The sequence below is a fragment of the Aspergillus lucknowensis genome, assembly GCF_044049455.1.
Source record: "Aspergillus lucknowensis strain CBS 449.75 chromosome Unknown BJX67scaffold_14, whole genome shotgun sequence".
In the NCBI taxonomy this organism is placed as follows: Eukaryota; Fungi; Ascomycota; class Eurotiomycetes; order Eurotiales; family Aspergillaceae; genus Aspergillus; species Aspergillus lucknowensis.
Window position 1 is genome coordinate 68,695 of NW_027263558.1, and position 26,664 is coordinate 95,358.

The window sequence follows — 26,664 nt, forward strand, 5'->3', positions numbered from 1 at the left end:
GTGTCAATCCTCGCTAATCTGTGTTCTCATGGGACCGCCTGCAGGATGCTGCAAAGCTCGCAGTCGACAGAGAAAGACCTGTTCTGATGAGGTGGCTGGGCTGAAGTGATCAATGCTTTCCAGAAGCCATGCTCTGGGCCCGGTGCACAGTCCTCTCTGTCCCTCATGTCCACTGGCAGGAGACCCGAGCGACGCAACAGTGACACAACGGGAGAAGACTCGCAAGATGGCGGAATCCACGCGGTCCAGCCCAGGATCCGATCGCATTTTCTCGGGATGCATGCATGGAGCTCCAAGTTGCTTCTTCGGCTTCTATCCGGGCTTCGCAGTCAAGACTGAAAGGTCTGAGGTGGAATCCTCCGTTCGAAGGCTGTCTGTCAAAGGTCGGAGGCAGTCCCAGAACGGGGGAACCCATCTGGCGGCTAATTCGGATAACCCAAAGACCTGGTTCCAGAATCTCGGGTGGTTGCGTGGGATAGACCATCTTGCTTTTTCTGACTGACGGGGCGAGGAGGACAAAAGGAGAAGGGAACTGAAGAGAATACGAACAGGCTGGCGAAACAGAAGAGAGAGCGTAGCTGGATATGGTCGAAGAATTTCTTTTTCATTTTTACCTCTGAAGACATGGTTGAAGGCAAGGTGTGGACCAGATCCAGATCCGTCGTCTGTCGGACGTGAGACTGTCTTTCTCCCTCGTTGTGAGGATCCCACCGTCTCCAGGAATTCCGCCATCAGAAGGAGCGAAGGTGGCCGAACACTTCATTTGGAGCACGCGATTACGGCTTCCAAGGTCCCCCGAAACGGAGATCGATTCCATAAAGACCTTGGAACAGGACTTCAACCTGACTGAGATTATCGCAGAGGAGAACCAGACAGGAGTTGCCGTCAGACATTTGGTGGACAATGTGACAGATCTTCTTGGGAGGCACATGAGGCTTCAGGAGAAGATATATATCTTGCCAAATTGTGATATATTCAACCAACATTATGATGAATCCTGGGATTCACACAAAGCTGACCTCAGGGGACATCCGTCTTCAAAGTTTGGCCACCACCCACGCCCCTGCTTGGGTCACATCTCTCACCACCGATCATTCTGCAAGGTCTGTGGGCATTCCCCAACTGCGATCAGACCTTTCCCTTCAGCCTCCCGCTTGGTACAACTGGCGGATCGGTTGATCCTCCCTGCCTAGAATCTGCATTCTGCATGCACGTCAATCATCCATGCGCCGAAGCGCATCGTTGCTCAGCAATGACCAATATCAAAGGCCCTCTCAGGGTTGCACCAGGTGGTTGGTATCTGAGCTCTTGCAAAAGAGACGGGACCCATGTTGCCATGCGAGACCCAAGCTCGAGATCTGTCATTCCCATTGACAATCTCCGACTGATCGTTTTCTGGCGTTCAGTCGCCCCTGATTTGAGGGCAATGCAATCAGCCGAGACCAAGTTCCCACCGAGCAGATCATGCACCGAACAATTGACTGCTGAAAAGTACTGAATCAGGAGCTTCGCTGTCTCAAAAAAGATGGACATATTGGGAGCGTTTACGCTGATTGATCAATAATTCAGTGAGGCGGGAGTCATGACACCTCGCTCTCGTGGATGTTTTGGTTGATCGATGTGAGGAATTCCGGGTCATATTTGCCTCTGAAAGCTCCTGTTCGTCCTTCTTGGTTTGGCGGCTTTGCTTTGGATGATTCGTCGCTGCTGGTGCTCGGATTTCCGTCTCTGTTCTCTCGTCTCAGGAAATTGAGATTCCCCGTCCGCACTCGCGATTCTTCTGTTGGACAGGACGAGACAAGGACGGACGAACGAACGAATGACCGATCTGTGCGATGTGTCGATGGACACGAATAGGAGCAGCCGCTCGGGATGAGGAGATGATGATCTCCTCCTCAATCGGCCATTGCGCCCAAACGAGAGTCATCCTGCTGGAGACTCCTCGTCCGAGAATGGAGAAAGTGGAGCGCACTGGGGAAGCGTCTCCCTGCCAACCCCTGGCTGCGAGTTGGCCCAACGGTTTGAATCTCCGACCATCACAATCGATCCATTTTTTTCCCCTTGTCTCTGGGAGTGCTTTTCTCGCCATCTTGGACGCTGGAGCGTTCTGGTCTCTGTTGGCTTGCCACGATCATTCACCCATGCTGTATTTACAAAACAGAACAGCGCTATAGCCAAAACGGACTGGCGTTGTTTCAGTTCATCGATGGGAAGATGGATGGAAAACTATTGGTACATGGATTGGGGTGAACTGAACGACTGTGGAGATGTCAAAGAACAGTTTTCGATGTGGTGTTCTCGGCTTCGAAGAAAGAAGCTCCATCACCCGCCGGTCCGCATCGTGAACCATGGTACGAGGGACAAGGCTCGCGTGGGTTTTCGAGGATCGTTCTGGAAGCTGGACACCCGCTGGGCTGCAGGTGGTTTCCAAAGTTGCAGTGATCGACTTCTCAAGCCACCCAGCTCGGCAATTTTGTCTGTTCCTTGTCGATGATTGCATCAACCAATGCAGGAACAACTTCAGACCGGTAGTGGTCAAGATATGCCGAAGGAGGGGAGTTCGTTGGGAACAAGGTTTCCAACTGTCTCTCCCAAACACTTCATTCCATGTGCTTTGCAGACGGAGAACCACATCTATGATGGATCCTTTCACCAACGGAATCTTCGCACTCCATCCTCGTTCAGGCCTCGTCACAGATCCATAATTTCGGGCCGCGATTCAACGGGAACCTCGCATGATCCCCGCTCGCGGCCAAGTCACACAACTGCTTCAATGTTGAGAAAGATCTTGATTATCAAGCTCTGGAGATTCGCGCATCTGGCCAGAATGTCGGCCCTCGCGGTGGATGGTGGATGAAACACGCTCACACGTAGCCAAACCGGGAATGGCAGCACAAGAAACACGAGGAGGTGAACGGGCGAAACTTTGAAAGTCCCAAGCCATGTGCTTCTCGCCGACACAGCTGAAGCAGGAGCAGAAGATGGACCGCGGGTCCCCTTGTCCGCGTGGCTCTTGCCAGGATTAAATCCAATCGGGCTGCGGCCCTGATCCTTCGCCCGTTGCCATGATCGCTTTCCTTCGCACAATTTGATCCACCCCGCTAGCAGTGAGGCCGAAGGAGGTTCATTATCCCGGTCGCCGACGAAGGAGCGATTATTGACAGGGATTTCTCTCAACAGAGGGAAGATTGGAGGAATTTCCCAGGCGATCCGAGCAGTGCATCTCCGTCAGGAAGAGCCGTCGGCATGACGCGCAAGGACATAAAGTTTTCCAGAAGGCCCCAAAGATGCCCACGGTGCAACCCACTCTAAGTTCGTGGGACGGTCGGAAAAGCAGCCTGCCAAATGGCAGGGCAGAGGAGAGCCTACGGTGGGGTTTTTGGGGGGTCAGCCTTCTGGGAAGGACGCTAGAATCAACGAAGAAGATTTGACCATTTCTCATGGTGGCACAGGAATTCAGATTTCAGACGGAGTACGTAAGTTGTGACGGGGGGAAGCGGGAAGCGGTGGATATCCTCTGTTCCAAAATTTCTCGGCTCACCATTGAGGAGGAAGAAGAATTATTTCCACACGACGAAGGCCCCTTTCGAGGCGGAAATTCTCCCCCGTGGCCGTCGAGAGGTAAAAAGCAAGCAGCGGGAGAAACAAAGCAAAGAGATGATGCCATGAGAAAGTCGGAAAATCAAAGGAAACCTTATCTGCGATCTCTGCAATTTTTCTTTTTCTGCTCTTTCTTGTAAATTTCGACGTATATCAATGACCCATCTGGCGGAAAGGTACGGAAAACCTACCGTCTGACATGAGTCAAATCGGGGGAGATTTCCATCTGATGAGGGAATCATCGCCCTCAAAGAGCGCCATCTGGCTCACGATCGTCTTCGCGTGGCTATTCTGTGACTGAATTGGGCTCATCAAACCCCCAATCTCTGCTGTCCGCCTGCTGATGCCAGTTCACGTCCAGCGTCGCACATCTTCAGGGACGTGGGGTGAGATCATCGAAGAGGCATATTCTCGAAGCCATGAATGGAAGCTTGGGCTCCTCCTTGGGGAAGTTTTCCAAGGACTCCTTCATGTGCCTGTTTCGGGCTTGGCCGGGAGCACCCTCGGCAGATGATGATTTGTTCCGCCAGCCAGGTTTCTGCCTGTTCGCGACGGGGATCGATTCCCTCCAGGGCTGATTCAACCATTGCCGAACAGTGAGGGATGACAGGCGCTCGTTTGCAACAGCAACTAGCAATCGGAGTCCAATTCTGAAAAATCGGATGAGAGTGATTCATTTCGACAAACCCGTTTGGTTGGAACAGGAATGAAAGGAATATCGGGCTCTTTCTCAGAGGTTCGTTGGTTGTCTGAGGGCCCCTGAGGAGAGAGCGAATATGTTGACACTCGTCACCACGCGAGGAAGCCAGACAACCCAGGCGGACCCCTTGGAAGAATGGAGACTGGATTCGGATCCATCCGCGGTCTTGGAGCGACTGCGATTTCCCCAATTTTTGACCCTCTTTGCTGCACCAAGCCAGTCCGCCCGGGTCCCCAAGGAACCGGCTCCAAGCTTTGATTTTCGTGATGGACCCAGAGTGGAGAGCTTCCACTTGCTTCCTTTCTTCCAGAGCAGTGTCAGTTTTGGATTAAGCCCCCCAGAGATGGTGGCTGAACCTGGCCTTGTGATGATTTTATCACCCCTGTTCAAGCTGGCTCCCTGAGCCAGTATGAGTATTCATCGTAACCGTGTCTGGTCGGTTTTGGGTTTATTTTTGGTGAGCAATCAACGCCCGAGATCTTGCGTTAACAAACCCTTCTTCACGAGCGTTTTGACAGTGGTCACAGCCCCCAACGGACAATCCATTGGCTTACCAACCCTGCAGTTCGGCGAGTTCAATGGAACCAACAGTCCATCGAATTTCTGACACCCGGAGAGACACAGTCAATGACTCAGCCGCTTGAGCGAGGAAAGCCAAAGGGGAGTGTGGCTGCGGAAAGAGAAAGATCTTTCCGGACCCTGAAATTGGTCCTGTCAGACAGAGACGTTGGAAAAATGAGACGCACAACGCCCAAGAATCGGAAAAAGAAAGAAAGGGGCAAGGGAGACTGGATGGGTCGCTGGCATCCACAAGCAGCTTTTCGCGTACCTTACCATCGGGACGGGAGAGCCGCATAGCTTCGAAGCCTCTTTCACTGATGATGATTTTAATTTTTATTTCTCATTATTGATTTGGGCTCGCCATCTTTTTACCGTCTTCACTGGGGAAATTGAGGATTATTTGACGAGTGGCCCTGTTCCGTGTATGGATTATTATTTCTTATTCCTCTTCAAGCTCTGAATATTCTCCTTTCCCTTTTGAGGTCTTGTCATTTATTTTCCCCTTTCAGACTGTTTTAGTCGTCCAACCTTTTTTTTGTGCCTTTTTTTTTTTTTTAATAATTTTTCCCTTTCTCCTGTGTCTTCTTTTTTTTTTTTTTTTGTTTCATGAAGTCTTTCTTTCGATCATCCCAAAAAATACTGCTTCAGACCCCAGCTAGTTATATATCGATGCTGAGATCCCCCTTCCAAGTCGAGTTTCTTGAAATTCCTCAACTTTCCATTCCTTGATTGAGACTCACCTCGCCCTGTCCTCCTCCCTCCAACGTCCCCTCCGCCATTCCGTCCTTGGGCCACTCTACTACGTGACCGTTCTCCCTTGAATCCTGCTGCTCCTCTCCCCGGAACAGAAGGGCCACTTCCGGTGCACTCCCTTCATCCCTCCTTGCGGCATTGGGCCCGTCCGCCCTGCGATTGCAAGGCCGCTATATTTCCTTGGTCCTGCCCTGATCCTCCTATCGAGCGAAACAACCATCGTCTGAAGAGAATTCCACAAGAACCGATCACCCTAGCAGGGACCCTAGAAGACGGCCTCTTGTACAGACACGGAGCGATCCTCTGTTTCCGTGCGCTGCACCACATCTCATTCTTTATCGAGTTTCCGGTACTTTGGGATCGCATTCCTGCCCTACCAGCTTGCTCTGCACCACTGCGTCACCCTGCCTTAGATCCAACGCGGTGAACATTTGTAAGGGTCGGATCTCACCCGCAGCTGCGACATTGCCTGGAATCTTGGATACCTCACACCCCGATATCCAACGCAGACTAGACCGACTTCCATTGGGTAACGTTGCGTTTTCTGGAACATTATTAAATTCACTTGGGATATTCTTGGAATTATTTAAAGAGTGAGTCACTCCCCGTCTTCTTGATCTTGAGCAAACCCACCGCCCTCTCTCCCTTTTTTGGTCGATCCGGGCAAATAAACAACAAACGTGGTATCTGACTATGGCCCTCCACACAGATTCTACCATGATTCTGCGAGACCTTTCAGCATGCAACATGGGGCGAGGAGCCTACGATACGACAGGAGTCAAGAAGCCTGGCGCACCACCACCACCGCCGAAATAGACACTGGAGCTTCCGAAGCATGTGCCAAAAACATGACAGTGTGCACTGTTTTCCGACTGAAACGCCGCTTGTGGTTTCAGTCAATGGCGCCATGGTCCCGGGACTTTGACGTGTCCCCGTCATGAAGTCGATCTTTTTTTTTTGTAAGTGACCCTCTGCGGCGGTGCATGCGTTTTATCACTAACTTTTTGTTGTAGTTCCCTGTAACACAACGTTCCTCATCGGCCACTATTCGTTTCCAGCTCCATAGACATCTTTAATCCTGCCATTCTCCAAGTGGAGATTCACGGTTCAGCCCTCTTCCACGGACACGACCATCCTTCTCGACAATTCGACGGACTTTCCGAACACCTTTTTCCCTACAGCATTTAATTCTTCCCCGACATGAAGCGGTTCAGGCCATGACCAAGTTGCGACAAAAAGTGCTGTGACATTTTATGGAATTTTGAGGCATGGTCTTTCACAAACTTTCTTTTGTACTGGCGTTTGGGATAGACAGGAATGGGTTTGAGATTTTGGGATGCATGGGTTGATACCAACAGATTAGACTTTCTGGCTTCGCGGCCAAATCTTTTTTCAGTTTCCCGCTTTTTTTGTGCTTTTTCACTTTTTTTTTTTTTAGATTTCCTTTGTTTACGAGGACGGTACTTTTGTGGTGCAGGCGTTCTGTACACTAGCCAACTCCTTCCGAGATTCTGAGGGTTCTTGAGAATGATACTTGCGGGCGCCCAGTTGGTAGCCGGTGCCTTTTGTCAAACAATTCGAGCGACTGAATCAAATAACACTTGGACAACAACAGCAACCCGAAGCTTTGGCCTGAACTCGGGCAAGCTACCATTGACAGCCGTCGCCATCTTCTTGGTTTATTTTAATTCGACGACACCATGTTTTATTTGGCCTCACAATACCATGAAGCCTGAGGGATCTTGGAGACTCTGGCCGAGACCCAGCAAGCCTTGCATGTGCTTCTTTTTTGGGCAGCTATCGGGGCTGCAGAGTCCCATCCCGGGCGAGGCTAGTTATGTAACCTCCTGGGCCGTGGGCCTATACAAGGGCCTTCTGTGAACCATCTGGCACGTCATGCCTCTGGCTGCGTGTCGTCGCATGTTAAGGTGTACAGCGATTCGTCCGAAGACAATCCAGATGGGCGGTCAACACTATCATGACTTGTACCCAAAGGCGCTGACTCCATCGTTGGAGGATGGGGATCAGCCAATCATACTGGACTACGTTGAGAGTCAACCAGCAATGCTTTCCATTGGAGTTTAAGGTGTTTCGCCAAAGGTTAAAGCGGGCTCCCAAAGCCGTTTCCCATCCTTTCATCATTGGGAAGACCCGAGCTCTGACCTCGGGACTCTTCTCCCTCTACCCTGTCCATGTGCGGCGTTAGGGTCGAAGAAGCGTGAGTGTCAGACTCGACTAGTCCCACAAGTGTACCGGGTGTTTCGAAGGCGAGATGATAGATCTATTGCCTTGGAGCAAACAAGATGAGCCGAGATCCAGGGAAGATCAGGTACCATGTTTTAAACTGAACCTGGGATTCCCGTGACTGGCTACGAGCTAATCCGGATTTGGACTGGGTTCATCAGCTGCTCGCCGTCGGCCTCTCCGCCTTCGTGACGACCGTCATCGCCACGACGACTGGGTATCGATGTAATCGAACCGACCGACTCTCCGACGCAAAACCCTGTCGTCTGAGGAGCAAATCAAGGCCGCCACATTCCCAAGAGCTAGCTTGCAAGGCACCCAGCACGGGACCAGACTCTCTCTCTGTCCACCGCTATTCATCTTGGCGTATTGGTGTGTGCTCTCTGCGTCTTCCCATTTGTCTGCTGCCTGTCAAACAACCCCTACTTCAGACTGAACACAGGCATCCTGTTCTTGAATGGCTCCTGCTGACCTTGTGTTTTTCCTTGACTGCCTTCAGGCTGCCCGAAGTGTCTTGTACCCGGCCCTTGCGATTAGCAATCGGCAATTTCTTGAGAAGCCAACCATTGTTTTTGGCATTATATGCAAGACGACCCGATTATCTATAACCGCCTTGTCGTTGGGCTCTTTCCTTAAACATGTCCGACTCGGGTACCGCAAATACTCCGAAGCCGAGCAGTAGCGTCAAGCTGGTACTTCTGGGAGAAGCTGCCGTAGGAAAGGTAGGTTCTCAGCTACTGGAGTGGGATCTGCCTTCGACTTTCACTTCCGTCATTGTTCTTTGGTTCCTAGGAAGGTAGCTAAGCTAACCAAAATGGGTTGCTCTTGACAGTCTTCCTTGGTCCTACGATTCGTCAACAATGACTTTCAAGAAAACAAGGAGCCAACGATTGGAGGTAAGCGTCCGACGAAAAGAAATTATTGGGGATAGCGACGATGATACATTCCTCTCTCCTAACTCTATGTGGTTGAAACGCCAAAGTTGACCATTTCAGCTGCCTTTTTAACGCAGAAATGCTCCCTTCCGACCCGAACAATCAAATTCGAGATCTGGGATACTGCCGGCCAGGAGCGCTTTGCTTCACTCGCCCCGATGTACTACCGTAACGCCCAGGCAGCGTTGGTGGTTTACGACGTGACAAAGCCCTCTTCTTTGACCAAGGCCAAGCATTGGGTGGCGGAACTCCAACGGCAGGCCAGCCCTGGCATCGTGATTGCTCTCGTTGGCAATAAGCTGGACTTGACGAATGATGGCGGCGGGGAGACACAAGCCGACGCCGAACGTGATTCGGGTGTAGAAGGTGACGACACTCTCCAAAACCAAGAAGAACAGGACGATAACACGCGTGGCGATGCTCGTAAGGTCTCAACAAGGGAGGCTAGCACGTATGCGGAGGAGGAGGGACTCCTTTTCTTCGAGACCAGCGCAAAAACGGGTTTGAATGTGGTGGATGTATTTACAGCGATTGCCAATGCGATCCCGGAGAGCAGTCTGAAGAGTGGACGAGCTGCTGGGGCAGGCACGGGCCAGACTACACTCGGCGGCGGCCGGTCTGCCGACGATTCGAGAGTGAACCTGGGAGACCGTGGCTCTGCGACGGCCAAAGAAGGGTGCGCTTGTTGATAATTGTGTATTATTGATTTCCTTGATTCCTTACAGGTACCGAGTCAGTCCGCGGCGTGTTTGACCACTTGCTGATTTCCGAGTTTTCTTCCCGCTCGCCGCGTTCTCACTCTTCCTGTGCTGTCTCAGCGTGGCCTAGCCACCATTAATAGCATTGTATCGATATTTGGGCACATATAGCATTCCTTGACAACGTAGCTTTTCCATCTGACCGTTTCTAGAGGCTGGTTCGGAGATATTGGGGGGAGGGGAAACCGCGAGAGCCTGTTTCTTCATGCTCTGAAATATCGAAGAGGGCGCCGCGAGTCACGGGACGAACTAAACCTCTTCTGGAACCGACAGCCCAGCTAAGCGAGGCCGAGCCTCCGATCCCACAGCAGGTAAACTCCGCCCTCACAAGTCGCAATTTGATTTGGACTTGCTCTTCGTCGACGAACCCGCCAGCACTCACCTTCAAGGGCAGCAATCCCAAGCAGCAGCACAGTCAGATCTTCCTGTCTGCTAACACTCACCTCAATATGGCTGCCATCAACAAGATCGCCCCCAACTCGCCGTCGAGGCAGAACCCCTCCGAGCTGGAGACCGCAATCGCGGGAGCTCTCTACGACTTGGAGAGCAACACACAGGACCTGAAGGCTACCCTCAGGCCTCTGCAGTTTGTGTCTGCGCGTGAGGTAAGCGGTACCGGCTTCATATGTTGGATTCATTGCTTCGGGTTTGTGGGAGGGACATTCGTGGGAATTCTATATCGGAGCTCGGAACATGGAAAGAAAAAGATGGAAACGTGGCCGGGGGAACATATGATGGTTCAATTGGAATGGAATTAGGGGGAAAATCGCATCGGTGTTGCCGGAGATACTTGACTTGGGGCATTGACACTTACTCCTGTATGCGGGCTCTAACGTATTCTCGAATTTCAGGTCGAAGTTGGCCACGGCAAGAAGGCCGTCATTGTCTTCGTTCCAGTCCCTCTCCTCCAGGGTTTCCACAAGATCCAGCAGCGGTACGCTCAAGCCAGCCCTCCACCACATCGCCATTTGATTTCTGTGCACACGAGGGAAAACCAAAAACCAGAACTAACATAAGCCTTACAGCCTGACCCGTGAACTTGAGAAGAAGTTCTCCGACCGCCACGTTCTCTTCGTCGCTCAGCGCCGTATCCTCCCCCGTCCCAAGCGCTCCGTCAACTCGCGCACCAACCAGAAGCAGAAGCGGCCCCGTTCTCGTACCCTCACGGCCGTCCACGACGCCATCCTCAGCGACCTCGTCTACCCCGTCGAGATTGTTGGCAAGCGCACCCGCACCAAGGAGGACGGTAGCAAGACTCTCAAGGTCATTCTTGATGAGAAGGAGCGCGGCGGTGTCGACCACAGGCTGGATGCTTACGGTGAGGTCTACCGTCGTTTGACTGGTCGGGCTGTGGTCTTTGAGTTCCCTCAGGGTGGTGCTACTGAGTTCTAGACTTGTTTCGTGGATTTCCTGTGGAGGAAGAGCAAGGAGTGTGGGGAAATCTATGCATTACCTCTCAACCTTTTGCTGTCGGAAGATCTCGTTTTAACTCGGGAAAGATGGGAAAGGGAGGCATGTGATGTGATGTGATAATTACACTCATGATCTGTTTTGGCCCGGGCTGTTCTCCTTTGTTCGGCGTGGTTGAAAGATAAAAAAATTACCCAAAATTTTCCATTTCACCTCCTCTACCGTAGACCATAGACCGGTAACCACTGGACTTGCTCAAGAATCTCGGATAGGGTATATTAAAACAGGAACGGCAGAAATATCCAGGTCACGATTTGATATGATTCAAGCAGACACAATTCTTCCCACCCCCAAAGCCATCCAATAAGCCAACTCCCTCTTCATAGAGCCCGCATCACCACCCAAACCTCTCCCACCGCTGCTGATCCCCTGCTCCGACTCGGTCTGGCTATCCGAATCCCACTCCATACGCACAAGCACCGGAATCTCAAGGACGTCTTCATCAGGCTGGACCTGCTGGCCAGGATCTTTACTCTGGCCGCTCCAGTCAAGTCCAGCGCGGATATTGTCGTCGTTGTCCTCGTCGTCACTTTCGTCTTCAGTGGTCGTTGGAGCTTTGAAACCAGGTAACGACCCAGGAACGACTTCAAGAACAACAGTCGTCCAATTTCTCCCCCTGTCCCACACTTTACCTGCCTCTGCGACTTTTTCGTAGGGCGATGTACGCGAGGAGCGGTCTGGGGCTGTGGCGCTTTGTAACGCCTCATCCCAGACATCGCTGTTTGCGCCGATATCGAATTGCGGACAGAGGATTGTGACTTTTGATGCGACACGGCCGGGCGTCACGGACGATGTGGCTAGGGTGATGCGTACGGGGTCAAACATGTGGTTCTTTAGGGTGAGAAGGAGCTGGACGGGTTTTTGCGGGGGAAGGGCATCAAGATTAGGAGCTGCCGAACTCGACAGCGACGGTAACGGTGCAGACGTATTGGGAGGGAGAATAAGAGGCCGCAGCGTTGTTAGCGGGACGTAACTTAGAGCAATAAGACGGATCCGGTATCGTGTTGACGAAGGTTTAAACTCGGGCTTGACGAGGATATGCTTGCAGGTTTTGCATCGTTTCGAGCGTTTCGTGCGAAGAAGTGAAGGGAGAGGGAGGAGGTCCTCGACGAAGCGAGCGTCGGGCGATTGGAACGTGCGCTGCTCGAGGGATGCTAGGCCGTCCCAGCCACAGTCATCGGAAGCCATGCGCTGGATAAGAGCGGTTTCGGAGTCCGCTTTAGGGATGGAAAGGCCTTCGCTTGCGGAGAGGGCTTCCCTCATCACGGGGGGTTTGTTTCTAGCCTTTTTGCTGCCAGTGCCATAGAGAGCTGTGATTCGAGTTGCGGTGTAGATTGACATGATGCGATGGAGGGTGTTTGGGGAGGAGAATGGCGCTCCGAAGTCGCCCGGGTCGACGCCACTGGCTGTTGTACTCGCGATCTGGTCCTTGTAGAAGTTCTTCAGAGCGGCGAATCGCGCGTCGTAGGTGCGTGGTATGCTGGTATTCTGAGGGTGTTCTGCGGCATCCTCGTTGCCAGGTCTGCCTTCACCTGCGGGCGGGATTTGTTCGTCTATTGATGAGTACATAGACAACGGAGATTTGAGGTCGCCGAACGTTTTGGATATCTGCCGTGTACGAGAGGGCGGCGTGGCGGGCTCGGTCGTTAGTTTGGACAATTGAGTGCGAATATTGGTAGGCTTGTCGAACATGATACCAATATCTAATGTCGTCCACATGCAGTATCCGCAAGACAAGACCCAGGGATCTGACTGCTCTCCACCCCTATTTTCCGCAGTTGTCACGGAGAGGGGCGCAGTACACGCTGGACAATTAAAGCAATTCCGGGCACATCTAGCCATGTCAGTCTCGAAACCTTTCCGCATTATATCTCTAAACGTGAACGCACCGGTTCCCTTCACTCCGGACCATACTACTCGGCGTCTCAAACAGACAGTTCGGACAATACCAGCATACTATCTCCTCCGTGATGCATCGCGGGCACTTGATCTGGTGGCAGTCTTCGCAGTACAGGAGCTGTTCTGGGGGATATAAAGAGAAATTCGATCGCGGAGCTCGGGGATCGAAGGTCTGCTCGTCCTCATCGTCGTCTAATTGGGGCTCGAGGCGAGGCTTCTCTGGGCTGGCCTTCTGCGGTGATTCTCTTGACTTCCGCTTCCTGAACGGATCTGGGGCGGGGGTATTGGCACAGGGACAGGAAATGTACGTGTAGGGGAAGGGACGAGACATGATGCTGCATCGTCAGCGTTGCAATTGACAGAGAATTTAGGCGGTCCTACCTGAGTGCCAACGCATATGTGGCGTGGAGAGTTCGCGCAGAGTTGAAGTTTCTTTGGGAGGTCAGAGCTCCTTATCGATCGCCAACAGCCCAAGCCAACAGAGCTTCATCGAACTCCCGCTTCCACGCACAATGCTCAATTAGACTCTCTGCTTCTGTTCTTATATCCTTATATGTTAAAATGTCCTCCTTCCGATCACTCCGTCCTCTCTTCCGCTGCACATGGACAATCCCGGCAACCCACCGCACCTACGCCAGTCAAACCCCCGGAAACCCCGTCCTAGAAATCTTCAACCGCAAAACAAAACAACTCCAGAAGGACCGTGCCGCCCAAAATGTCGAACAGAGTCGGAAAGTCGACTACATCAAGGATGAAGTGGCCATGCGCCTATGCGAACGCCTTCTTGTACACCCCTCCCCAACCCGATAATCACCTAACCCACCGCATTTGACATCGAGGCTAATAATGCCCGCGGGGCGACGGACGCAGGATATAAAACGGAATTTCCCCAATGTCCTCGACCTTGGCGCCAACAGCTGCAATATCGCGCGTGCCCTGACTACACCAATCCCCAGCCACGACCCGGGGTCTGCCACGGCATCGACGACCCTCTCGGACCGGATAGAGAACCTCGCTTGTGTCGAAACATCCCACGCCCTCCTGCATCGCGATGCAGACCTCCCCTTTAACAGCTCCCTCTCTATATCTAGGGAGGTGATCTCCGATCTCGAGACCCTCCCCTATCAACCTAATGCCTTTGACGCTGTTCTCTCCTCACTGTCAATACACTGGGTAAATGATCTCCCGAGTCTGTTAGCGCAGGTCAACTCGATCCTCAAGCCTGATAGTCCATTTATCGCAGCGATGTTTGGAGGGGATACACTGTTCGAGTTACGGACGTCACTGCAGCTCGCGGATCTCGAACGAAGAGGTGGCGTCTCGCCTCATGTGAGCCCGCTTGCCGATGTGCGAGATGTAGGTGGGTTATTAACAAAGGCCGGATTCAAGATGCTCACTGTTGATGTGGAGGATATCGTGGTCGAGTATCCAGATACGTTCGCGCTCATGGCAGATTTACAGGCTATGGGGGAGAACAATGCGATCATGCAGAGGGAGGCTGGCCCGATCTCAAGAGATGTGCTGTTAGCTAACGAGGCCATCTATCGTGAACTGCATAAGGAAGAGGGAAGCCGCGGAATTCCCGCGACCTTTCGGTTGATATACATGATCGGATGGAAGGAAGGCGAGGGACAGGCGCAGCCGCTTGCTAGGGGGAGTGGGCAAGTGAACCTCAAGGATATATTGGGTGGTGGCGATTTCAGGCCGTAATCGAGTAGTTACCCTGTATAACAATACAGAAGCCGATGTAGAACGCGAAAACTAAAAGCTAAACAGTCCTCCGGTCCGTCATGACACGCACAATAGAACCCGTCCCTGTCAACTCAACCAACTTCTCATGCCAGTTCAACAGCACACTCATCTGCTGTCCTCCTCCACCCTCACCCAAATTTCGCGCCTGAATTTGCGAAAACCCCGTACTCTGCGGCGAGACTGACTTTCTCGGGCTCTGCGCGCCGCTGCCGGACCCCCCAGAAGCCATCCCTTTATATCTATAATGAATATTAGCAACCACACCCACCCACCCTAAAAAAAAACACGGCTGTGAACATACAAATACTTCATCAAACAATCACCCCTCTCCCACCCTCCCTCTCCCTCAAGCACACCGGCAAGAACCCTCCCCATGTCCCCCTGTCGAATCCCCTGCAGCACATCAATAACAGTCGCAAGATGCACCTGCTTTGCGCTCTCGTCCCCGGCTAGGGGCGCCGTCTCGAGCACGTAGCGCAGGGCACCGACGGCGTCCCCGGAGCGTAGGAGCTGGCGGACCTGCGTGGCGGTGCTTGCGGCGCCGCTGGAGGTATTTGGCGGTGGGAGGGTTGAGGGAAGGAGGGTCCCGAGGGGAAAGTTCTGGGGGCTGTCGGGGTCGAGGGCGTCGATGTTTATGGTGCGGTAGTTGAGGGCGGACATGTTGAGTTGGGCTTTAGTGTGTTCCGATGCGGGGGGACGGGGTGAATCGAATTAAGCTGTTAGTGTTGGTTGGCCCCAGTGATTTTTAGTAGCTTTTAGTAATTTGAGGGAGGAATTGGCTTTGGTGAGGTTGTGTGTTGGTGTTTGGAGCTGGATCGAGTCGGAAGTGCGTTGATGATGGCTCGTCATCGGCGAGAGGCTCGCGGAGTGGCTGAGTTGCCCCCCGCGAGGAACGACCGCAATCGTTGGAGAATTTTCAAGTTACGAAGCTTACGACACCCAATTGCGTCAACTAACTTAAACTCGAACAAAATTATTACCAGTATTCAGATGCTCTTCAACAGCTCAACTTACATTGTTGTTGCTCCGTCGGTTGAAGCACTGATAGTTGCTGCCTGATCGCCTGAGGCAGTATAGGACTTGTACATCCAGACTTGTGGGAAGTATTTTTGTGATATCGGTCTATTCAAGTTTATGGTACATCGTATTATGCAAAAAAATGTATAGGGAACCCAGTCGCTAAGTACAGAATCCCAGAAAACAGCGCTAGCCACCAGTGTGTCGTAGTATCTATGCTGCCAAAGACGACGCCTCCAGAACCACACCTTCCGGGAATGCAAAGAAAACGCCATGGTCTTGTGTATCTATTGTACATTGGATGAAAAGAGAAAAGAAAGGTGAACATATGCAGGACGCAAGGATCATCTGGTAGAGGCGTTGTCGGGAGTCGTGATCATAACTTGAGGCACAGCAGTGCGCTGTTCCTCATCTGAGATGCGTTGCTCGGTGCTATACTCATCCAGGGACTTCGCATCGGAGTCGTCTGCATCCTCGCCCTTGCTCTCGCGTCTGCGCATGAGCCGTTTCACCGGCCGTCCGATTGCGGCTAGGGCACGACCAACTGGCTTCATGACGAACCCGATGCAGGTGATCACAGCGTCAAGGACGAGCCCAACCGGCTTGTCGGGGATGAAGCGAAGAGCCACGGCCCAAGGAAGACAACCAATGGCCAAGGCAATACAAACACCCCACTGCATGGCATTGAGCTCCCTGACAGTGAAGGCCTCGCCACCGACGTAGATGATCATGATCTGGCCCCCAACCATGATGCAGTTGATGCCGATGAACCAGAAGTTGCGGTGCATACCTTCAAAAATGTTGAGTTTGTTGTCGAGCCGACGGTTGTTAAATTCATTGAAAATTTGCATCCAGACAAAGGTGTTGAAAACAATGGTGTCAAGCTGGCGCTGGGCGATATCTGGTCTGGGATCGAGGTGGCCTGAGAGGATACGGTCTCCGGCAAAGAAAAGCATGAAGGTGATGACGAGTTGGTAGATAGCTTGGCCTAAAATCATCTTCCACATTGTCACAGTAAACAGGGAGGCGCCCTTGGGGACGGGCTTGCGGTCTAGAATCTTTTCCGTCGGTGCGTCTGTCGCCAAAGCGAGAGCTGCAAAAGTGTCCATAATCAGGTTCACCCAGAGAAGCTGGACGGCGCTGAGAACACTTTGATTATCCGAACTGTAAAGAGATGAGACAAATGTGAGGATGACGGCGGTGATGTTGACGGTGATCTGAAACTGGAGGAATTTGGCGACAGCGTCGTTGACCGCGCGGCCCCAGGAAATTGCTGTCACAATTGATTTGAAGTTGTCATCCAGAAGGATAATAGAGCTAGCCTCCTTTGCGACTTCAGTGCCAGCAATACCCATCGAGAATCCCACATCGGCGGCCTTCAAGGCTGGCCCATCATTGGTACCATCCCCAGTCACTGCCACAGTTTCACCCAGCTTCTTCAGGCGAGAAACCAGGATACGCTTATCCTCGGGAGATGAGCGGGCAAGCACCTGTAAATGCGGAATGACTTTATCCATCTCTTCCTCAGAGAGCTGACGGAACTTGGGACCTTCCATGACAGTTCCGCCTGTGGTCTTGATCCCACAGGACTCAGCGATAGCAGTGGCAGTGCTGATGTTATCACCAGTCACCATCTTCACCTGCACTCCAGCACCACGACACTTCTGAATTGCGGCGGGGACTTCAGGGCGAAGGGGGTCCTGGATGCCCATCACGCCGAGCCATGTCATGTCCCGGAAGATGCTGTCGAAGTCAGCGGACTCAGGGTCGTCTGGCATGCGGACGGCCTCGACCGGAGGCCAGCTCGGGGCATAAAAGTCCTTGTAGACGAGTCCAATCGTACGCAGTGATCTCTTTGCATATGAATCGACTGTATCGAGAGACTGCTGCTTGTCTTCCGTAGATGCTGCCTGGATGCTCACACTATCCGAGTCGAAATTCAGTCTTGTCGAGCATTTCTCGACCATGATCTCCGCAGCTCCCTTTACAGCAAGGCGGTAATGCCCTTCAGAAACTCGATAAACCACGCCCATGCACTTGCGGGAAGAGTCGAAAGGGATCAGCTGGGCGACTGTTGCGGATGCACGTTCGGTAGTAACATCCATCGCAAGGTAGTCTCGAGCTAGCTGCAACAGTGCGACTTCTGTTTTGCTGCCGATAAACTCCTTTGACCCGTCCTTTTCTTCCTCAAACGCTGTCGAGTTGAGGGCAATGCTCTTCACAAGGACATCACGGGCGTCGTGGGAGCAAGATTTGAAGAGCTCCCCCGCTGACATGGAAGTGGACTCCCCTTCACCTGTGCTATGACCGAAGGATTTCGACCCCAGGGTTCCGGCAACGACAGTCATCTTATTCTGAGTCAAAGTGCCAGTCTTGTCTGAGCAGATCACAGTCGCATTCCCCATTGTTTCACATGCACGTAGAATGCGCACTAGGTTATTCTCTTTAACCATTCGTGTGGTAGCAAAGGCGAGAGCTAACGTCACGGCCAACGGGAGGCCCTCTATTCGGGGTTAGAAAAAAAAAGATTCGCACGAGCTTGGGTTGATGCTGCTTACCTGGAATCGCAACAACAATAACCGTCACGGCGACAATAAGAATGTCGACAAACTCCTTGCCTTTAGCAGCCGCAGTTCCTGTATTGTTGGGCAGATTGGCAATGAAACGAAAGAGCAGCACAAAGAAGAGAATGATAGCAGCACTAGGTTACAGTTAGCCATCAAGATGGTCACGAAACTTATCCCTTCGGAGTTGACTTACCCCGAGCCCAACCATCCAATCCAATTTGCAAGCTTTCCAAGCTTCACTTGAAGAGGAGTGGGATCATTCGATTCCTGGAGCGACATCAAGATTCGGCCGTAGGTAGAGAACTTGCCAACACTGGTCACAAGGTATGTTCCAACGCCTTCGAGGACTTGGCTACCAGAGATCATAAAGGGATCCAGCTTTTTGGTTGCCGTACCCTCAGCGATTTGGCGTGATACCTCAAAGCCATCTGTCTTTTTCATTTGGTCCGATTCTCCAGTAGCGGAAGACTCGTCACACTTGATCCCATGCCCGGAGATGAGGACGCCATCCGCGGGAACCGAGTCTCCGGGTTCGAGATGAAGGACATCGCCAACATTGATATCATATATCGAGATCATTACTACCTTTCCAGAGCGGATAGCTTTCACTTCGCGGTCATTATTCTGCGTTCCGTTAGGTTTCGATTTTGGGGGGCGTATCGAGCTGCTTACCCTCTTGTTCAACTTGGCAAACTGTCGCTCTTTTTGCCAATCATTCAAAGCTGTCACGATGGTAACAGTAGCGATAGCAACGACAATCGCGACGCCCTCAACCCAGTCCACGCCATGCCCCTCATCGATAGTCTGATAGATACCCAGGGAAAGCGAGATTATCGCAGCCACAGTCAGCAGGATGATGATCTTATCATTGTAAGCCATCCACAGCAACTTCAGAAACCCTGCCATCTTCCTTGCAGGTAGCCGATTTTGACTGAATATACGTATCCTGTCGTAGAACTGTGTATCTGTGCCTTCTGAACTGCTAGGTGTCTCAAGGTATCCAAATGATGAGGTTTCAGCGTCATACACAACCTTGCCCTCCAATCGCCTTTCATCATCGGACAAGCCTGCTTTAAGATCGGTTCGTAGCGCTTTCCCCAAGCCAGATACACCCCCCAGTGCATGATAAGCGGCCAAAGATTTCGGGTTGAGCATCTTGTTTAACTGCCCCGGTGAGAACGGGAACTTGTTATCCTGTACGTCGAAGTCTTGGAGATTGTGAGGGTCTGGGTTAAGAGCTTCGGAGAGCGGTACGTCGTCGAAATCTGAAAGCCCCCGTGAAAAGCCTTTACCTTTGATAGGGTCGAGGATGGATGGAGCTTCTGAGTTGGCGACAGTTTCTGCCCCGGAGACGGTGGAATCGGCGCGGGTGCGGAGTGTGTCTCCATCGAGAGAATGCGATGATCGCGGTGGATCATGGCTTACTGTTAGCCAGTCTGCTGGAGTTGCCGTGAGGGTGGTTGAATTGGTTTGCCCGGGTAAAGGTGAAGGTGAAGGGAGAAACGAGTCGGAGAAAGTCTGGTCTGAATGGACCTCGATCTGAGGAGGTGGTTGGAGTTGTGATGAGCCCGCGGAAGGGTCAGAGTCTCGGTTTGGGTTCGCCATGGAGCAAACGAGCACTCTGTCTGCTTCAGAACGGTCTGTGTTTTGGTGTCAATATTGCCATCAGGGAGAGAGATCAGAAAAGCGCACTCGAAGGTTGTTATATGCAAGGTGGCAGTGCAGGCCAAGGCAGGATTGATAATGGGAATTTTATTTCTGTTGATGATCTTCCTTTTTTCAGTCTCACAATTAATTATTGAAACGGCTTCAGCCCACATTGGTGGGAGATGCCAAAAGGGTTTCTCTTGCCTCATCTCATAAAGAGTCTCCGTTTGTCTCGGCCCGTTTCAACATAACAAACTCCGGCGGCAAGCATCTTGTCTTTGAGACAGAGGACTGGCCGAAACCCCTTCGTCCATTTCCTGAAACTCTGGGAAGAAATGCCTGCACTTCATCTGACGTAGGAAATCGTCCTTCTCTCTTGCTTTGCCATCCAACGGAAAGTGAACCCAGCCCCCAGGCGCCTAACGGGAATTGGTGAGAGGTGGCGACTCCCACCAATGGAGAACACATCACACACTCTTTCCTCATGCAAGAGGAGTCAGATTATGTTTGGGATTACCGCCGGGATGACTCCGCGTGCTGCGCCTCGATCACGCCGAACATCTGGTTCTGCAATGGCCCGCTACTAAGCTTGAAGAAGGGGCTCTCTCGTTGTGGTCGTGTGTGGCGCATGATGGCTCCCGCCAATCAGAACTCCGTATTTCACGGGGCCAGTGGGCTGCCACCGCCACAACTGTGGCTGTTGCGTTCTGTTGAGCTTTGAGCTCCCAACACATGTGGAGAGAGATTCTTTTGAAAGCCAAGGGGCAATCCAGTCGGGCTTCCTCAAGCTGAATCGCAATCACACGCAAATGAGCCTCGCACACGGTCTTTCGATCGCTAAATGCCTCGGGCTGAGTGGGCAGCGCTCCCAGGGCGAGGACCCTGAGGCTGAGCAACCCGGCAGGCAAAAGGATAACAACAAGGTTGAAACGTGGGAGCTGTGAGACACTTTGGAAAAACTTTCTCGTCGTATTCGCAGGCAACATCGACGAAGCCTTGTGTTGGGCTAGGACTGACACCCAGCAGGGACGACATTCCCTTCCTTGACTCGCTGACTCCAGCTTTTTTGGCGTATCCGAAGCTTACGAGAGGCTGGAAGCCGACTAAGGCTTTTCCCTTGGCTCTGCCCATCACAGACACAAGGGAAGCGCGGCCCCGCCCCGCTGCGCGGATGGACCTCCGCTGTGGACGATGGTTTGGCAAATAGGAAGCGCCGGGTCTGATTATTGCAAGGCATTCTTCGTTGAGCCGCCCAGGCGTCCTTGTTTCTGGCCATGCTCCTGCAGCCGAGACGCAATCTCGGGTCAGGCTTGAAGAGGATATTCGCTCTGGTTCCCAATAATCCCTCCTCATCGTTGCTTCCATGCTTGGGAAGGGATGAGAACGAGTTATCCTGCCGGTGGGTATTGCGTCCAGCTGGAACCTTGAGGCGTCATCAACACAGCCTTCTCTTCCACTCCAGGCAGCGCTCGGTCTTGTGCATGCAGCTGAACCATCGGCAATTCCTCGGAGACAGAATGCATGGACTTATTGAGTTTGATTCATATATCCTACCAGAAAATGAGAGAAGAACGGTGCTTTGAGTGTGGTTTTCATTCTTAGGACAGATGCCCCCGGTTTAAGGTAACCTTCATGGTTGAGAGAGCTTGGGATTCTGGAGGATGGAGGATGTAAGGCGCAAGACGGTAAGCTCCTCTGGGTCAAAGGAGTATGATCTCCGATAATCAACTGGTGGAGGAAGACAACCCGGCATATCGATTCCCCAGTCCACAGACGCACTGCTTCGACGTGTCCGTCTCCTCGCTGCCAAATGCAAGAGGCCCCAGTACCTCCTCCATGCTCCAGGCTATTCTCTCTGCTCCCAACCTCGCACCTTCAAGGTTCGGCGCACCAGGACCCAGACGCAACGCCGCCAACCGCCCCGTCAGAAAGAGGGGTACCCAAGGCTGCCACATCAGGTCATCCGTAAGGCACGGCAAGCCCTGAATCGACTCTATGGGGTAGTCACGGTGCATCTGCCGCAGCAGAGGTAGCTCACGCACATCCATGTGCATGCCCGTTGCGAAATGGATGTAGTCGATCGCCGGAAGGTCAGGGATGGGAGGGTCTGTCACAAGACGCCATGTCTTCGAGACACTGCAGTACTCTTTGGTAGATATGACGGTGTGTGGGTGGATGGAGACGCGACCACGAGCCGCGTGGTTGCGGAGAATCTTTTGGTAGCGTGGCGTGATGCTCCCTCCGTTCCGCGCCGTCTTGATCATCTCCAGACGCTCTTCGTCGGTGTCTGCCGACCAGAAGACGGCCTTCTCGTAGTTCTTAAATTTGCCCATCCAGCTGAGGGTAATGTCGAAGTGTTTGACTGCGCTCGTTAGCCCTAGCCAGAGCACTCGATCATGCGCGAGGTCGGGTCTCACCTTTGAAATCAGACCGCAGCAGAAGCCACACTTTGCTCACTCCCTTTCGCACAGCCATGTCTACGATCTGGGCAGAGGACAAGCCTCCTCCAACAACCACAACGTTCGTCTCCCGTCGTTGCTGGATCCTCTTCTTGACGTTGGCACTGGGAAACGTTCGTATCTCACTACTGTGACAAGCCCCCTCTGCCTCTTCGGCACTCAAAGGGAAAGGCATGATCTTCCTTCCCCCCGGCCCAACAGCCAACACCACTGTCCTCGCATAAAACGCCTCCTCGTTCCTCGTCTTCACCATGAAAATCTTCTCTGACCAACCTGTATCCTCTTCAAAATAGCCGTACCTCACATCCACAACCTCCCTTTCCTTAATTAGTCCCGGAGCATCCAGCCCATACCTCGCAGCCACACTCTCACAGAAATCCCTGAAGAGCCCAGTACCCGGGGAGAAATAATCCTTGCGGTCCCTCTCATCGATCTCGGCATCCCCAATAACCTTCCTGTTCCGCTGTTTCGACTTCTGAATTTTCTTCTTCTTCTGATGCTTGCTCTTCTCTTTCCCCACGCAACCCGATATCTCCCACAACTCCTTCTCGCGTCCATGCTCGGTCGTATACGCCAGCATGCCGTCCCGATCGCCAGGGTCAACGTGGAAGAACATGGGGCTACGGAGCTGCTCGATCTCGAGAGCTTCGAACGCCCTATTCCACCTCTCCATCCACTGGTCTCCCGTCGAATCGAGAATAAGCATCGAGAGTTCTATTCTCTCTTCCTTAACCCTCTCAGATCCAGTGTTCAATTTGTATTTGGACTCGTAGCCCGGGATAGACGAGGCTGACGACGACGGCGATGATGACGACGGCGGCGACGCGCCTCTGCAGGTATCCGAGCCCTCATCATCCCTCGACGATCCTGAAGATGACGGCGAAGATCTGCCAACACCCAACTTTTTAAGCTTTCCCTGATGCGCCCTCACAAGATTCATCCGCCCCTTATGCTTATTGATCCAGTGATATCGTTGGTGTTCTTCGTCTGTGAAGATCGCCGAGGGCGTATGTTCCTTTAGGTGGGCGGCAACGGCGAGACCACAGGGCCCAGCGCCGATGATGAGGACATCGTGGAGCATTTTCGTTACACGTTCCGTGGGTTCTTGGTGGTTAGACTGGAGCACGTCCAGGGCTGGTGTGATTGCTTGTTAGGTAGAGAGGTGATGGTAGGTGTAATTGTATACCTCGTGTTTATTTGGTGACGTTCATACCTATGTAGATGGATTGATTAAATAGGGTTGTCTCTGGCGTTATGATCCCCAGGGTACTCAGGTCCCCAAGGTACCTCTGAAATTGCCATTAAATCGGCAGATCAAAACAATTTCTTGCCGGTATAGGGGTAGGAGTCTACGCAATTGAGGACCTTGGAATCAAGTATGCACAAACTCATTCACCGTCAATCCTGGCCCCATGGGCCGTACCCGCTATGACAAAAGGATTACATTAGTCTCTAGCATAAGAGATACGACCATATACTCCTATCCTCAAGCAACAATCGCGCCATGTTATTTATGCCACTTCTTCTGCTTCGCCTGCACCGCCGCCCTCGAACGCGGCACTCCACCTCCCTCCCGTCGATGCCACGCGTCATGCGGCCAGATCCAGCCCCGTACCCGCTTCGCATCCCGTTTTTCGCCAATCTGCGGTTCGGGGATCCATTTGTCCTTGCCATCTGGTAGAACACGCTGTCGAGTAAGCACCCCAGGTCCGCCAACATTGAGATGTGACGACGGCTGAGACGGTAATGGGACGGACTTCGACAGCATGAGGAGGAAGTACAACGCCAGACTCGCGGTCATGGGCACGTTAAGGGCTTCTGGCGCTGGCATAGAGTATCCCTCTTGCGACGGCGACTGGCTCGCTAGAGAGTCGTCGGCAGACGGAGTAGGCGAGCGAGGCGATGCATACACAGCTGATATGCTCTCAGCTCCTAGTCCAACTCCGGTTGGATTAGCTGCAACATTGGTCGGTATTGGCGTGGAAAGCTCCAAGAATCCGAAGTAGGGTACGTCGTCGCCCTCATCGCATCCCGCTCGGACACAGACGAGCTCGATCTCGGTAATAATGAAGCCGTAGCGGCAGGAGTGCTCGCGCATGCATCGCTGCAGGTGCGATAAACCGTTGAGGTATTCCACCCGACGATGTGGCGCCTCATTACGCATTCCTGTATTCCAGCGGTCGAAGCTCTTGGCGATTCCAACGAGTCGGCCACGAGGCAGGCCCGAACTCGTTTTCTCCGTGTCTGATGCATAATTGGCAAGGAAATGAGGTCCACCATGATGCTTGTTGTTCGAGGAGCGAGGAGCCGGGGCAGTATAGAGGGATAGGTGGTCAGGTCCTAGAGACACCGTGAGAGCAGCGTTCACCCGAGGCGCGTAGATGTCTTGAACGAGACTGATAAGTGCGGCTTCGGAGTCCGGGGATAGACGACTGCTCTGCACCACGGCGGGGGGGGTGAGATTCGAAGGTATTGTTGTTTTCAATAGCTTCGTAAGCCCGTCGATTGAGTTGAATGTGCCCAATGAGAAAGAGGCCCAGCTGCGTAGATTTCGAATGTCCCACCAGAAGTAGTCGTGCAAGCCCCGGGTGGGAATCACGCTCACATTGCGAACGAGATTGATTGCTTGCGTGGGGCCTGTCAGGTACGCAAGGAGCGTGGTTGACTGCGGACGGGTGCTGGTAGTCGGGTGCACAAGGCTAACAGGAGAGCACTGCGCACTGGGGACACGGGCGTAGCCGTAAGACGAGTGTGGAAGTGCAAGAGGCGCTTGCATAGGAACTTCTTGAACCTGTGCTGACGGTTCAGTTGGTGAGGTTTGGGAGCACGGAGGGTATACCGTGATATTAGGCGTGGCGGGAGTAATAGGTGCAGAAGGAGAAGGCTGAGGCTGAGTGGTATATTTTGGAAGCTGCCGGTAAGTTGGATATCCGTACCGTTTCAATGTCTCATCGTCGATACTGGAGGCGGAGGCCGAGCGAGAATGTTTTCCGGACTCCTTGCGCTTGTGAGAGGGGGTTATGCTCACGGGGGACGAGAGTGCCGATTCATTGTAGGAAGCGTAGACTGGCGAAACGTGCGCGGACGAGACGGCAGCCAGACGGTCTGATACTTCAACCACACTTTGCTGCATTGACGGGCGCCTGGGTGGATATGGAAGAAAGCCCGGCGGGTTTCTTGTATTAGACAGAAACCGGCGATGGCGATGCGGGCCAGTGGTAGGCGGAGGCTCAATGACAACGTCCTGCGATCTGATTCTCGGAAGAAGAGCAGGGCCATGCTGGTACCGCGGTGGGGAATCCACGGTTGGGCTCGTGGTAGAAGTCACGGCGGACCAGGGAGACGAATCGTTAGAGTATATAGAAGAGTCTGATGCGTGGGATTGTCGAGCTAACTCCTGGTAATGAACGACGGGGGGCGTGGTAGGCCGGTAGCTGGGAAATCCGAGGGACATGATCTTGTAACCTGATCAATATGAATTGGATTAGAGGATAGTCGGGTGTATTAGGCTGTCAGTGGTGATGCAACCGGAAGGGCCAGCTTCCAGCAGGTTCGGACGAATGGTAACAACAGAGAATGAAGGAAAGAGAGCACTCTAGAAGGAAAGAGGATATCAAAGCCAGTTCATGGCAATTGCGAATGTCCAGACGAGAGAGACTTTTCTGCTCATCAAAGAGGATGGGAACGGTTGGATGTTAAATGCTTCTCGGCTCTGAGCTTCCTAGGAGCCCAGAGGAGCCAAAATAAGAAGCAGTAAACAGCACCACCAGAAACGAGATAACCTGAAACATGGAGAAGCTCCATCGAGACGCCAGCATCCTTGTCGTTGTGGGTATCATCAGAAGAAGATGAGTAGGTTTCGCACTTGGGCTGCCAGTCTCTGCTTGTGCTATCTTCACAGCAAACGATCCTCGAACGCACACGAGTGTTTCAGCTAGCAGCTGCGCGTCAAAATGTTACTATATTTCGCATTTTCTCGATGTCCTCAGATCCCAACACCTCAGGAATGGTTTGCACAAGCGCCAGAACGGGTCTATAATCGGCAACAAGCGTGTTTCGTCTATTCTGGGCAGCAGAGGAGCTAAATTTACCTCGATCCGGCTAAAGCCTGGGACTGCAACGAGCCAGCGGCAAGCAGGAGCAGACATGAACAGTTTCTGTATCGAGAAAGCTCAGGGACGTCTGCAAGGTGCGTGTGCCTGGAGGGGCAGCATATAAGCGCCGGGCTTGTAATGGGACAGCCAGGATCCGGGAGGGAATAACACAAATGCCACGGCAGGCCGCTCGGAGACTCAGTCGGTC

At 52.7% G+C, this 26,664-nt stretch overlaps 10 protein-coding genes across 10 annotated transcripts; 5 read left to right on the plus strand and 5 right to left on the minus strand.

The window, feature by feature from the left end:
• The first annotated feature begins 4,245 nt into the window (after nt 1-4,245).
• Nucleotides 4,246-4,776, plus strand: BJX67DRAFT_51276 (uncharacterized protein). The gene has a single exon (XM_071035105.1). It carries the CDS (start codon nt 4,377-4,379, stop codon nt 4,701-4,703), a length of 327 nt encoding a protein of 108 aa, XP_070887234.1. The 5' UTR covers nt 4,246-4,376; the 3' UTR covers nt 4,704-4,776.
• A 2,357-nt stretch (nt 4,777-7,133) lies between these two features.
• On the plus strand, nt 7,134-8,060 carry BJX67DRAFT_350239 (uncharacterized protein). The gene has a single exon (XM_071028808.1). It carries the CDS (start codon nt 7,142-7,144, stop codon nt 7,493-7,495), a length of 354 nt encoding a protein of 117 aa, XP_070887235.1. The 5' UTR covers nt 7,134-7,141; the 3' UTR covers nt 7,496-8,060.
• A 1-nt stretch (nt 8,061) lies between these two features.
• BJX67DRAFT_350242 (Rab family GTPase) lies at nt 8,062-9,875 on the plus strand. The gene is made up of 3 exons (XM_071028809.1): nt 8,062-8,580; nt 8,691-8,754; nt 8,854-9,875. The coding sequence occupies exons 1-3, from the start codon at nt 8,497-8,499 to the stop codon at nt 9,480-9,482; spliced, it is 777 nt and encodes a 258-aa protein (XP_070887236.1). The 5' UTR covers nt 8,062-8,496; the 3' UTR covers nt 9,483-9,875.
• Nucleotides 9,876-11,173, plus strand: BJX67DRAFT_350246 (40S ribosomal protein eS7). Its single transcript, XM_071028810.1, has 3 exons — nt 9,876-10,156; nt 10,403-10,485; nt 10,577-11,173. The coding sequence occupies exons 1-3, from the start codon at nt 10,001-10,003 to the stop codon at nt 10,941-10,943; spliced, it is 606 nt and encodes a 201-aa protein (XP_070887237.1). The 5' UTR covers nt 9,876-10,000; the 3' UTR covers nt 10,944-11,173.
• A 112-nt stretch (nt 11,174-11,285) lies between these two features.
• On the minus strand, nt 11,286-13,251 carry BJX67DRAFT_380075 (putative dynactin Arp1 p62 subunit RO2; the record flags this gene model as incomplete). Its single annotated transcript, XM_071032713.1, has 2 exons — nt 11,286-12,855; nt 12,911-13,251. 2 exons carry the CDS (start codon nt 13,249-13,251, stop codon nt 11,286-11,288), a joined length of 1,911 nt encoding a protein of 636 aa, XP_070887238.1.
• A 230-nt stretch (nt 13,252-13,481) lies between these two features.
• BJX67DRAFT_371375 (uncharacterized protein) lies at nt 13,482-14,630 on the plus strand (the record flags this gene model as incomplete). Its single annotated transcript, XM_071031078.1, has 2 exons — nt 13,482-13,706; nt 13,791-14,630. The coding sequence occupies 2 exons, from the start codon at nt 13,482-13,484 to the stop codon at nt 14,628-14,630; spliced, it is 1,065 nt and encodes a 354-aa protein (XP_070887239.1).
• Nucleotides 14,631-14,688: 58 nt separating this feature from the next.
• BJX67DRAFT_380077 (actin-related protein 2/3 complex subunit 5 family protein) lies at nt 14,689-15,332 on the minus strand (the record flags this gene model as incomplete). Its single annotated transcript, XM_071032714.1, has 2 exons — nt 14,689-14,911; nt 14,974-15,332. 2 exons carry the CDS (start codon nt 15,330-15,332, stop codon nt 14,689-14,691), a joined length of 582 nt encoding a protein of 193 aa, XP_070887240.1.
• A 550-nt stretch (nt 15,333-15,882) lies between these two features.
• Nucleotides 15,883-19,987, minus strand: pmcB (putative calcium-translocating P-type ATPase(PMCA-type)). The gene is made up of 3 exons (XM_071035106.1): nt 18,450-19,987; nt 18,248-18,390; nt 15,883-18,192 (listed from the first exon to the last, which is right to left on the minus strand). The coding sequence occupies exons 1-3, from the start codon at nt 19,859-19,861 to the stop codon at nt 16,034-16,036; spliced, it is 3,714 nt and encodes a 1,237-aa protein (XP_070887241.1). The 5' UTR covers nt 19,862-19,987; the 3' UTR covers nt 15,883-16,033.
• Nucleotides 19,988-21,627: 1,640 nt separating this feature from the next.
• On the minus strand, nt 21,628-23,656 carry BJX67DRAFT_387389 (FAD binding domain protein; the record flags this gene model as incomplete). Its single annotated transcript, XM_071034210.1, has 2 exons — nt 22,321-23,656; nt 21,628-22,265 (listed from the first exon to the last, which is right to left on the minus strand). Exons 1-2 carry the CDS (start codon nt 23,441-23,443, stop codon nt 21,628-21,630), a joined length of 1,761 nt encoding a protein of 586 aa, XP_070887242.1. The 5' UTR covers nt 23,444-23,656.
• On the minus strand, nt 23,657-26,069 carry BJX67DRAFT_51578 (uncharacterized protein). Its single transcript, XM_071035107.1, has one exon. The coding sequence runs from the start codon at nt 25,814-25,816 to the stop codon at nt 23,870-23,872; it is 1,947 nt and encodes a 648-aa protein (XP_070887243.1). The 5' UTR covers nt 25,817-26,069; the 3' UTR covers nt 23,657-23,869.
• Between the last annotated feature and the right edge of the window lie 595 nt (nt 26,070-26,664).

Bases quoted from the DNA above. Each gene is read 5' to 3' on its own strand.
- BJX67DRAFT_51276 (XM_071035105.1), top strand. From the start codon at position 4,377: ATGTTGACACTCGTCACCACGCGAGGAAGCCAGACAACCCAGGCGGAC.
- BJX67DRAFT_350239 (XM_071028808.1), top strand. From the start codon at position 7,142: ATGATACTTGCGGGCGCCCAGTTGGTAGCCGGTGCCTTTTGTCAAACA.
- BJX67DRAFT_350242 (XM_071028809.1), top strand. From the start codon at position 8,497: ATGTCCGACTCGGGTACCGCAAATACTCCGAAGCCGAGCAGTAGCGTC. The intron at 8,581-8,690 runs GTAGGTTCTCAG...TGCTCTTGACAG, and splicing joins GAGAAGCTGCCGTAGGAAAG to TCTTCCTTGGTCCTACGATT. The intron at 8,755-8,853 runs GTAAGCGTCCGA...TGACCATTTCAG, and splicing joins CAAGGAGCCAACGATTGGAG to CTGCCTTTTTAACGCAGAAA.
- BJX67DRAFT_350246 (XM_071028810.1), top strand. From the start codon at position 10,001: ATGGCTGCCATCAACAAGATCGCCCCCAACTCGCCGTCGAGGCAGAAC. The intron at 10,157-10,402 runs GTAAGCGGTACC...CTCGAATTTCAG, and splicing joins AGTTTGTGTCTGCGCGTGAG to GTCGAAGTTGGCCACGGCAA. The intron at 10,486-10,576 runs GTACGCTCAAGC...TAAGCCTTACAG, and splicing joins TTCCACAAGATCCAGCAGCG to CCTGACCCGTGAACTTGAGA.
- pmcB (XM_071035106.1), bottom strand. From the start codon at position 19,861: ATGGCGAACCCAAACCGAGACTCTGACCCTTCCGCGGGCTCATCACAA. The intron at 18,391-18,449 runs GTAAGTCAACTC...ACTGTAACCTAG, and splicing joins ATTGGATGGTTGGGCTCGGG to TGCTGCTATCATTCTCTTCT. The intron at 18,193-18,247 runs GTAAGCAGCATC...AACCCCGAATAG, and splicing joins TATTGTTGTTGCGATTCCAG to AGGGCCTCCCGTTGGCCGTG.
- BJX67DRAFT_51578 (XM_071035107.1), bottom strand. From the start codon at position 25,816: ATGTCCCTCGGATTTCCCAGCTACCGGCCTACCACGCCCCCCGTCGTT.